The sequence below is a fragment of the Oratosquilla oratoria genome, chromosome 19 (genome assembly GCF_046742065.1).
Source record: "Oratosquilla oratoria isolate Oo_2021 chromosome 19, ASM4674206v1, whole genome shotgun sequence".
NCBI classification, from domain to species: domain Eukaryota; kingdom Metazoa; phylum Arthropoda; class Malacostraca; order Stomatopoda; family Squillidae; genus Oratosquilla; species Oratosquilla oratoria.
The window spans coordinates 56,619,406-56,631,905 of NC_134795.1; the positions used below are offsets into that span (position 1 = coordinate 56,619,406).

At 40.0% G+C, this 12,500-nt stretch overlaps 1 protein-coding gene across 1 annotated transcript in view; it reads left to right on the forward strand.

The window, feature by feature from the left end:
* The first annotated feature begins 144 nt into the window (after positions 1–144).
* Positions 145–12,500, forward strand: part of LOC143035661 (uncharacterized) — a 219,033-nt gene continuing 206,677 nt past the window's right edge. Inside the window, exon 1 of the mRNA XM_076202527.1 lies at positions 145–1,035. Within this exon, the coding sequence (XP_076058642.1) occupies positions 904–1,035 (132 nt within the window). The 5' untranslated portion in view covers positions 145–903. The remainder of the gene's footprint in view (positions 1,036–12,500) is intronic.

The window sequence follows — 12,500 nt, forward strand, 5'->3', positions numbered from 1 at the left end:
GAGAGAGAGAGAGAGAGAGAGAGAGAGAGAGAGAGAGAGAGAGAGAGCTCTGGAGGGATGGCAACAGGGTGTGGGGGTAAGCTACTGGAGGAAAAAGTGGTGGAGGGACATTATGGCCACCGGCGGGGAAGGGAACAAAGAAGGAAAGGAAGAAGAGCAAGAGAGAGAGAAAGAGAGAGAGAGGGTTGGAGGGAGAGAGACGAGAAAGAGAGAGATAAAGAGACATGCTGGAAAGGCACACACAGTGCTTGGTTACAGAGCCCTCGCAAGCGATCCAGAAGACATCGATGACGCCTCAGTGACGCGATGGTGACGAAACATTGACGACAACCGAAGGGTCACATTTGCTCGGCCAATCGGAACGTAAGCAGCAATCGTGCCCCTCCGCGCCAGCCAATCACCGCACCGGATTGCATTGACGTCATTACGTCATAAGCCAATTGGAGTAAAGCATCCAGGCGATTTATGTTTATCTGAAAATTCTTTCCCGCAGCAAACATTTGAAAGTACTCATACACCGTACCAATGAAATAGACGAGAACCTGAAATACGCCAGTGAAATTCGGCCACATACGTTTGTCTATAAACAGTTTATACATACAATACACATATATATGTGTATATATATGTATACATGTGTATATATATATACACTATATATGTATATATTTGTGTGTGTATGTATACATAAGTGAGGAAAGGAATGAAAAAAGTATTCATAAACTTCAGTCACAAGAGCAACAGTTGCATATCCGAGAGAAGAAGAAAAGGAAGAAGATAAATAGACAAAAGAGAGAAGACCAGAGAAGTGGATAGATCTCCCGAAGGTATTCAATACAACAACGAAATCCGGCAACAATTCACAATAGACTTTATCTACGAGGTATACTTAAATAGTTAAATATGGAGAAACGTCACCGTAGACTTATGGAGATTACGGGAGGATGGAAGGAAGGACGGCAGCAAGCTATCGGGAGACTCGGCCACGCGACCAAGACCTACATTTGTGATCGCCCTCCACCATCGTTTATGAAGGTATGTGCCACATGTCATTGTCTTTGTTGCATGTGAGCGGGACCAAACGTAGTGTAAGAGGGATAAACAAATGCGCTTGTACACACACAAACGCACATACACAAACACACATACGAGTGTGCGCGCACACATGCATACACACACACACACACACACACACACACACATATATGCATACACATACACATGCATGCATACATATATACACACACATGCATACACATACACACACATGCATACACATACACATGCTTGCATACACATACACACACACACACACACACACACAAATTTTCACATAGATACACATCTTCAGGGGGTTAATTCTCTGGAAAATACAACAACGGAAAATCAATAAGTCAGTGGGTCAGAAGTACAAAAAAGATTAAGAGGAGATGACATGATTGGTTGGATTTACTCTTTGCCAGAGACCCCCAGTGGAATTTGTTTTTCTAGACACATGTGTTCCGTAGGAGAAAAATGATCATGACTCCTGCATTTGCAATGGACAGAAGGAAATATAGAACCAAAATATGAATTTTATAGACGCGGCAGTTACAGATTTGGAAAAAAAAAATTGTATGTTTGAGGAAGTTGTTTGAAGAAATATATTTAGGAGAAAACACAAAAACACGAAAAATAGAGAAACGGTGAAAAATATAAGTTTCTTCAACGGATTTGGAAGAATCTGTGCCAAGAATTAGTGAGAAAAGAATATACGAAAAAAATGGTTGGTTGAACAGAAGGTGTGAACTATCTAGAAAGTCAGTGTGGCATTGAAGATGGAAAAATAGAGGGAATAATAGAAAAAGTAGTGAAGTGTTAGAGATGAATACATAAAAAAAAATTGGAAAACGCAGAATATATACATATATATATATATATATATATATATATATATATATAAATGTATGTATATATAGACGAGTCTTACCTGTTTTACTGGGTTGTCGAATTCAAACCGAGATACAAGGAAAGACTCACCAAGCCAAAGACAGGAAAGGTCTATGAAACGCATCAATGTAAGGTAAAATAATGAACAAATTCATCCAGGCAGTATTAGCAAAGGAAAATGGCTATCAAAGTAAGGGAAGAAAACAGAGTTGATTTAAAGGACATGACTGTGAAAATAAAGGAGATATGTATATAAACTACTAGAAAAACTACATGTGATGGGATTGACAAGGTACATAAGAAATGTAAAGAACAGTTGACAAACCTTAGAGTCTTGTTGTGCTTTCAGTAGAAGACGGCATAGTGCTTGAGGATTAGAAGAGGGTAAATGTGGTACCAATCTATGAAGGAGGAAGAAAAAGGAGCGTAAATTACATTGTCTATGACCAGCACGATATCAAAATTATGTGAGAAAATTGTAAGACAGATGGATTAAATTTCTATAGGAGACGAATATCTTTGCGTACAATCAATTCGATTTAGGAATGGAAGATTATGTGTCTCAAGTCTGTCAAGCTTTTACTCAAGCGGAGTCAATATGCTGCGAGAAAGAGATGGATGAGTGAATTGCATGTCTCTAGATATGGAAGCCTTTGACAAGTTGGATTGTATTGGAGGGTTTTAAGAAAGCCTCTTGGTATGGGAAAGAGAATTTCCGAAGTATGAGATTGATAGTAAACGAAAGGATATCAAGATGGAAGGAATTATCTAGTAGAGTCCTGCAGGGATCATCACTATCAGTCGTAATGTTCTTGATTTACGCGAACGAGATGTTGGAGGGAACGAAAAACTACACAAATCTGTAGACGATCCAACGACTCGAAGTAGGATAGAAGATGACGAAGATTGCAAGCTTTCGACTTACACAAGATCTTGGAAATAGAGGTCATCACCGATTTACTCGATGAGAAATGAAACAACTACAACAAGATATGGATTTGGAAATGTTGGTCACAGATAATTTGTCACACAATAAGCTTTAATAACAAAAATGTTGGTGAAGCAAATAAGTTGTGGACGAACATTCAAGAGACGTTTCATGATATATATGGAGACACAAGATGTATAAAGAAATGCTAGAAAAGCCTTCATTAGAAGGAAGAAGAGAAATGACACGATTGTTGTGTTCGGATTCTCTCATGTACCAAATATTTTACAACTTATTGTTATGCGTTTTTCTCGTGAAATTCAGTCAGTTTCAACATATGGAATACATAAATGTAACTCAACTTCTTTAGTATTCTCACTGTCGGTTACAATTGTCTTATTTGGATATTTAAAGCTGAAAGTCAAAATTACTTTGGTTTTGTTCTTAATCTTCATACTTTGAAAATTTTCTTGTGGAGATTATTGAGTATACCTTGCAAATCTACTGCTGCTTCTGAAATGAGAATGATATTGTCCGCAAATCTCAGGCGATTGAAATATTCCCCATTAATGTTGAAACCTTTTCTCTTTCCATCGAGATATCTAAATATTTGTGTCAATTGACACAAACACTTGCCTGCATAAAGGATTTGATGAAATACAGTACATACCACGTTCCACCCGGATGCCCTCGGCGGAACGACTGGGCCGTGAACTAAGTCGTTTCGTTTTGAAGGGTCAGGATGGCGTGATGGTACGGTCTTCATCTTGTAAGACGCAAGCCGCTCAGGTGAAGGTTCGAATCCCAGCAGATGAGTTTATTTCCATATCTAAATATGTCATCTAGAGAAGCTGGAAAAAGTTCAAGTGAGATAGTCAACATTGCATCCTAACCTTTTTTCTGTCGCTATTTCAACGGTGGATAATCTTCTGAGTTGTGAGTCTCTTCAATGAGCCCACGCTAGATTTGAGTTACCTAAGCTCGTCCAATTTCCCCCTAATTACTTCTCGTACTTGACCAGTGGATACCCTGTCGAACTTATGAGCAGGTGGTCGTGAGTCCGATTCTCAGGACCCGCCAGGGGGGGAGGTGATTCACCATCGGCCTTAAAATACACACACACACACACACACACACATATATATATATATATATATATATATATATATATATATATATATATTGGTTTGCCGAAACCAACAGGGCTTTCTTAGGGGTTTCTCACTTCGCGCTACGTGAGAATGGAATAAAAATTTGGTAGTCTACAAGTACGTTCCGTTTTTCCTTCCTTCCACTAAAAGACTGATATTCTACTCAATATGTTTTTTTTTCTATCTGGACATATTCTAGACTCTTTTGACAAGAGAATCTCAAGACATCAACTCCACACCGGCACTTCGCTTTGAATTGGTATGATTTTCGTTTTCATTCCTTAGTGACCCGATGCGACTATTTGATAATGAAATATTTGATAATGGCTTTTGTTCAGAGGTAGATTCGATATAGTTGATTAAATTAACAATATACATATACAGTATATATGTATTTATAAAAAAAATGAAGAACAAACTCATATAGTTGTTGATAGTCTTCCTTATTATCTTCTTTATCATTTTCATGCATGTGTTATCTTCACTGGATAGATTAAGAATCAAGATGGTTGGGTTGTGCAATGTTTCGGCTAATCCTCTAGATATCTTTAAGAAAATGTGACCTAATCTGAGTAAAGATCAGGATTAGGATAATCTAGGTTAGACCACCCGCTGTTGTGTGATCGGTTTTTGTGGGATAGGACGAGCATTCGCTATATGTCTTTGATATATACTATGAACAAAAATTACCCGAAGAACGATATCCTTAGGAACACTAATCGTAATATCTTTCCAGCTAAATGTTTCAACATTCAAAAGAACTCACCGTTGAAGTGTAATATGTCCCACATTTTTATCAATTAGTTGTGTATTTGTAACAGTAATGTCTTGGGTTATGTTACTCGAACGTATGACTATTTCATGTGAAGTTTAAGAAACAGAGCAAAACATAATGGGAAATCAGTCTGTTGTAACAACTTGACCCGTGCAATCGTCCTTCTGATACCGCTCACGGTGACCGAGAGACGATGCCGTGGCCTTCCAGTTTCCAGTTCTGTCCGTTGCATTAGAATGCGTAGGGTCATTGCACGACACGTGTCACCCACCACTCCGCTAAGCTATACGGACATTGAATACCCTCTGTAAGGTTACTCTATTTTTTTTTCCCACGGGATTTTTTAATTGTTTTATTTTATTTTAACCACGTTTTTGTTTTTGGGGACTTTGTAAAATATATGCTTAATCCTATAGATCTTGCTTCTTTTGTTGTAGTTTGATGTTACTATGTCGTAGAATTTAGCTATCAATACGTGTTGACTGCCGTTTAGCAGTCTCTATTCTCCTTATCCACCCATCCTATAGTTTTTCTTAGCTGGTATCATATAACTCCCCCCGGTACACTAGAGAGGTTTATTTTCCCACGGATTCTGTAGTTTTTTTATTTATGTGTCACCCTTATACAAAGAACTGTGTCGTCCTCGTATTGGGTTATTGTCTGACATGAAAATACACAACCAGTATTTTAGGTGCTGTTTTGGATCACCCCCACGAACTAGAGTCATACTTATTTTGTTTTTGTTAAGTCTGAAACCTCTACTCATAAAGGACTGGTCACATTTGTACTTTATTGTCGTTCCTTTATGACGTTCCATTAAATTTGTTCTTTGCCAATTCTATGAATACACCATTCCTTAACCTTTCTTATTGTTTGGGATAAAAGTGTCATGCCACTGTGTTTTCATGTTTGTCGCAAAAGGTGACTAAATAGGACGGAGTGAAGGAATTAGGGATCTTCCACGCTGTATCACCTCCCATGGAGTCAAGGAACACGAAGGTCTGGGAGAAGGACTCCAACCAGAGCCTTCCTCCCATGGAGTCAAGGAACACGAAGGTCTGGGAGAACGACTCCAACCAGAGCCCAAGTAATTGGAATAGTTGTGGACGTGGAACAGATGAGAGTAATAGGGTAGAGGCTGTCTGTTTGTGATACGAAAGGTTGATGTGTTAGCGTTGAGTGAAACTAAATTAAAAGGGAGAGGTGAGTTTGACTTTGGGAGTGGTGGGGAGGGTGTCAGGATTGAAGAGTGGGCGAGGGAGGGAAGGAGCAGCAAATCTGGTAAATGATGAGATAAGAATGTGTGTATTGGAGTTGAGAGAAGTGTCGTCGTGAATGATATAGGTGAAGGTGAAATTGGAATGAAATATATAGGCTTCTTTGAGTGCATACCGTCTTGATAGTGAGAAAAGTGAAATGCGGTGGTGTCTTTTTTTTTCTTTATCTATCTAAATATATAGATATCTTTGGAAAGAATGTAAATTAGTGGCTTGGGGAGTTGGGTACGAATTATTTATAGTGGAAATAGTTCATGATATATATACAGATACAGATATATATATATATATATATATATATATATATATATATATATATAATATAAAATGGTGGTGGAAGAGAGGGTGGTTGAGAAGGCATTAATGGATTATGTAGTGGTACTCAAAAGTAGGATGAGTAGAATTATGGACATTAATGTTTTTAGGTGAGAAAAAGAGATGAGGGGGAACAAAACACAAGGTTAGGGATGCAAAGATGAGAACAGATTATAGTGGGGTAGGAATTTGACGGAGAATTTGTAAAATACCTAAAAGTTCTTTTGGGAGAAAAATAATCAATTGAATGAGTAAACCAGATAGAGAGGAATAGGTAAAGGGGGCAGATAGACAGATATTAATGGAAGTGAATGTGGTAAAGGGAAGATGGGTAGAGTATTTCAAGGATTTGTTGAATAGGAGGATAGTGAATGATTGAATGTGGAAATGAGAAATGCTAGGAGAATGGATATGGTACAAGAAACTGATAGGGCTATAGGAAAAGACGAGATGGAAATAATGTGGTAATGAAAGCTGGTGAGTTGATTGGAATAGATGGGTGTCACGTAGAGTGTCTGGCGAAGGGAGAAACAATTATAGTGGGCTGGCTAGTGAGGTTGTTTAATGTGTACCTAAGGAAGGACTGCTAGAGGGCCGAAGAAATGCATTTATGCTTTCAATATGCATAGGAAAAGGGACAGATATGAACGTGGTGGCTTTAGAAAGTTCAGTTCGTCAAGTGTAGATTGGAAAGTATATTGAGAGGATTATAAAGGGAACAGAAAAACTAGCTGGAAAGGAACACTGTGGGTTTAGGAAAGGAAGAGTGTGGGTGGATCCAATTTTTGTATTAAGGCAGATATGCGAGACGTTTTTGGCAAAATAATGGTGTATTTTTGGTCGTTTAAAAAGTTGAAGAATGTATATGACAGGGCTCACAGGAAAGCAAAGTGAGATGTGTTGCAGACCTATGGAATAGTGTTTTGAGTGCAGTCGAAGGTTTTTACGTGGAGGGTAGAGCCTGTGTCTAGGTAATGGAAAGAGTGAACGGTGTGAAGTAAAGATGGGACTATGTCAGGGTTATGTGAAGTTACCATATCTATTTAGTGTGTAATGGATGGTGTGGTACTGGAGGTAAGTGAAATGCTAATGGACGGGAGTTTGGAGATGTTGAGTGAGAGTAAGTTGGAGGTGAGCCAGTTGTTGTTTGCTGATGACACTGGGCTCAGAGGAGGGTTCAAGGTAGCTGGTGAAGGAGTTTGGGAGGGTATGTGATTCACCTTGGTCTTTGGACCACGTGTTGGACTCGTGATAGACAGCTATTTCCCTCCCGGAAGAGAGCTCAGAGCTCGTATGTCCGATCTATGGGTAATGCTATGACCTTACACGCACACACACACACCCAACTCCCCGCCCACGAGAGTTGGAGTAACGACTCGAAGCGCCGCGATACTGAAATAATTTCAGCCCTGGGCAGGATTCGAACCCGGTACCGTCGGTACCTCCATATTGACAGTCTGGGACTCTACCAACCGCGCCACCAAGACATGTGATGAGAAAGGTGAAAGTGAACATGGACAAAGGTAAGGTGGTGAGATTTACAAGGGAAGAGGGTGGTAATGAGTTGGAGGCAAGTTTCAAAGGCGAGAGGCTTGAGTAAGTGAAGAGATTTAAGTATTTAGAGCCACATGTAGCAGGGAAAGGAGGACTTGGGGGGGGGCGAAGGTAAATTACAGATTATGCAAATCAAGTAAATATCTTGAGAAAATGAAAATTGTCATGTGAAATAGGTATATCGGGATGAAGGCAGTGGAGGAATGATTGTGCAGAATGGGGTAGAGACAGTCATAAAGGAGGCAAAAAAAAAAAAAAAAAAAAAAAAAAAAATGATAGAATATGTTCCAGATGAAGCGTTTAAGAAGTATGGCTATGTGTCACATACAAACTTTACTAATACATTGCCGATCAGGTCAAAATCCAGCATTGAAACAACTCCAACATAACTGGCATAGCTCCCTCCACCGCATACCTCAGATGTTCATAAGCCTTGTTTACACGGGGCAAGTTGAGAGGCAAGTCAAGTGTGCAAGTTACTTGAACTAGAGAGGTAAGTGGGCAACTACATGTTCACATAAGCTACTTGTCTTTGACTTGTCCTGTGTGAACATGTTCTTGCTTGCTTTCCAGTTAAAGTACTTTGCACAGTTGACTTGCCTCTTAGCTTGCCCCATGTAAACTAGCCTATACAGTACGGAAGACCCGGAATATATAGCCCTACACTGTATTTACCTAGTTTACCTAGTTGTATTATACGGGAAGGGGAGTTATGCTCGTGGTGAACCGTTTTTGTATGTCGCAAGATCAAGTTTGTTCTTAAATTGTTGTATTGTGTTTGCACACACTATTTCTTCATCCAATTTGTTCCATACATATATCACTGTATGTGGTAAGCTGTTCTTTTTCAGACCTCCTCTGTAGTTATCCTTTTTGAGTTTCATTGCACGTCCTCTTGTTTTTCCTCTGTCCCGTTTTAATAGGTCCTCTCTATCAAGGCATTCTTTTCCTTTCATAATTCTGTAGATAAACTCTGTGGATAAACTCGGTGGTTGACGCAGATTACCTTGAGGCCGTGAATCTCCTACAAGAAATAACTCCCGACAGAGGATTGATGATGATGATAATCGAACTTCATCGTTTCTTAGATTTGCTACGTGACATTGGGGTATTCGGAGGTCCGCGATTTATAAGAAGTACCTGACATTTAAAAAAGGTGTTGTCATTCATTAAAAAACAAAACTGGGTCTTGGGAAGTACTTGGGTCTAGTACTAATGCTATGAAGTCTAGTATAAGGGATAGAAGATTTTGCTTCCTGGACAGACGTGACTATCACTCCTTCTGTCTCGTAGACAGGATGAGAGGAATACGAAAAATGCGGATGGAGAGAGAAAAGGAGAGAGAAAGTGGAGGACGAAGAGGAAGATGAGGAAGATAGAATGGCCAAGGGAAGAAGAACAAATATAGGATAATTTAACGAAGGAATGAAGATGAAGTGGAGGCGGAGTGGTGGACTGAACTAAATGTGGAAGAGAAGGACAAGCAGAGGTGAGTGTGGAGAGTAAAGAACAAGGCATATCGCGGACAGTTAGGGAGTAGGGGAGAGGCTCGTCCGAGTGGAGGAGAGAGGAAAGGGAGGATGTGACGTCATAGGGGTATGGGATTTCCAGGCTGTCGGAGGGTTAGGGAGGAGAAGAGGTGGGGGTGAGAGTGTAAGACAGAGAGGAAGAGGAGGAGGAGGAGGAGGGTGGGGAAGTAGTGGTGGACAGGAGGACACATGAAGGGGCAGGCAGATAGGCAGATAGACAGGCAGGCAGAGAGATAGGGAGACAAACAGACAGGCAAGGGGACGGATAAGGGAACATGGAGGAAGACAGGTAAGTAGACAGGCAGGGAGACAGATAAAGAGACTGACAGGGAAGCAGACAGAGAGGCAGACAGGGAGAAAAAAAAACAGAGAATACTAATATGAGTCGTGCCTTTGGGAGGTCTGAAGGGTGGACGGGCCTTGGCAAGGGGGTGTGCCCAGGGGTCGTGCCAAAGAACAGGGGAGGGGGGAGGTGGATGCGAGATGGGCTAGGGAGAGGGCTAGAGGTTCGAGGCCAAGCTTTTTCTTGCTATTCTTCAAAGATCTTGGCCTTCTTTGTAGCTCACACGACTACGAGAGCAGAGGTGGTGGCAGCAGGGAGGCACACACACACACACACACACACACACACACACACACACACACACACACACACACACACACACACACACACACACACACACACACACACACACACACACACACACACACACACACACACACACACACACACACACACACATATATATATATATATATATATATATATATATATACTGTAGAACCTCGTATTACGAATTTAATCCGTTCCGTGGCTCCGTTATTAAACCGAAACGTTCGTTAACAGAAACAATTGCAGTGCAAACGCGCCAACGCACTACTGGGGCTGTGGGATGGTGTGTACAGATGTATGCGTATGTTCGTATCCCGAGGTATCGCTCGTTAACAGAGACAAATCATTGTTCACAAAACTTGTTCGTTAACTGAGGCGTTCGTTATCCGAGGTTCAACTATATATATATATATTTATATATATACATATATATATATATATATATATGTATATATATATATATATATATTATCGGAAAATTTTCGAAACACTGGACTCAGAGTAACAGAATTTTATTACCGACGTTTCGAACCCTGTCCTGGGTTCGTCTTCAGGACGAACCGACAGGGTTCGAAACGTCGGTAATAAATTCTGTTACTCTGAGTCCAGTGGTTCGAAATTTTTCGATAACATGGCTCCTGGACTCCAGCTCTTTACGAACATATATATATATATATATATATATATATATATATATATATATATATATATATGTATGTATGTATGTATGTATATATATGTATATATATCATGGGATGAAGTAATGCAGAATGCAAGATTTCAGAGAGTCAGCAGTGACGGTAACATTGTTGAATTTACATTGAACCTTCTTATCTTTAATATTACGCTTTTGAGAAGTTGCAAGGTTGTTGTGTGGGAATGTAAAAGACTTTCATTTATTGATTATTCTTACTTCTATATGTCTTTTGACTGTCCTCGGTGATTCTCAAAGAAGGAACCTGTAAACTATAATATTGCGTACCTGAAAGTACCAAAGGTAAGGACGGCTCACAGTGACACTGGTTTGTAAGATTTCGTCTATTGCTTGGGATCATGGTTTTTAGTGTGAAAGTATGTTTATGGATGGTTTTCTCACGGCAGTTTCTTATGGAATCGGCCAATGTGGAGTGACGAAGAACTTTGTAGATGATGTAGGTCTTTTGGTTAAATGTTGGCCTGTTGTGATCAATCTTGTGTTCAATTTTCCCTCTAGTTTTTTGCTGTGAGTCTGCGCAGAAATCATCTTGTGCGCAGACTTTGCCTACTTTGCGCACCCATGGCGGCAAAGTCATTTAATTTGCAATAGAAACGCTGGAGCTAGAAGAGAAAGAGAGAAAAAAATATTGGTTTAACGGTTGGCAAGTCACCATATTTTTAGAGAGTTTTTAAGTTGATGTTTGGGTGGAACATCTTTATTGAATGGATTTTAATATAATTTGAAAACCTTGTGTACGCACAATGTTTTCTTTATGTGCACTAGTTGTAAAACATGTGTGCACTAGCACATGCACACAGCTTAGAACAGTGGTTCGCTAACTGGGGTAAATTACCCTCTGGGGGTAATTTAATCAATTTTCTGAGGTAATGGGGGGGTGACAAATATAAACTTAAGAATTCTGAAGACCAAAAAGCCAAGAATTCCTCAATTAGCTTCAAGCATGCAACTCCACCAATCCCACTGAAATTCTCGACATCTTTGGCAGTAGTCATTAGAGATGCACAACGTTCAAATACAATAAATAAACGAAAATATTTCTAGCGTTTTAATTTGGCCTTATATATCAATGTTGACAACATTTTGTGAAAGTGGGTATCATGCTTCACGTGGCATGGTAAACAGGGTAACGACCTGAACAAGTTTGGGAACCACTGCCTCAGAGGAGACGTTGCTTGTGCTCTTTTTCTCACTATACGCTTTCTGGAGATGGTATGGCAGTCTTTATGGGAAATTAATGGAAGTCGTGTCCATCGACGGAGCAGTCAAATGGTACATGAAAGGATTCTCTAGTCCCTACGCCCCAAGGAGTCCGTTTAAGGTGGGGCAGAAGCGGGAGTTCTCTCGAGTGCGACGGTGCCAGTTTTACCACCTATTCTCGGATCGTCATTATCACCTGTCACCCAGTGAGACCTCGACGTGGCAACATGGAGATAAAGCGCTGTTGCCACATGTCATAGAATTTATTCAAATCGCTGTTATCATCCTAAAAAAGTGATGCTCGTTGTACTGTACAACTTTACCGTAAACAGATGATAAAAGATAAGAATAAATAGCACATAGATAAGAAATAAGAAAGAGAGAGAGAGAGAAAGAGGCACGTATTAAGATTGATTTGGCAAAATGGCTCATGATGTATGCCACATCCTGAACGAACTCCTTGGCGCTTAAGGACCATAGTATGTTTTGGAGGCCTTATAGTTGGTGAAACGAA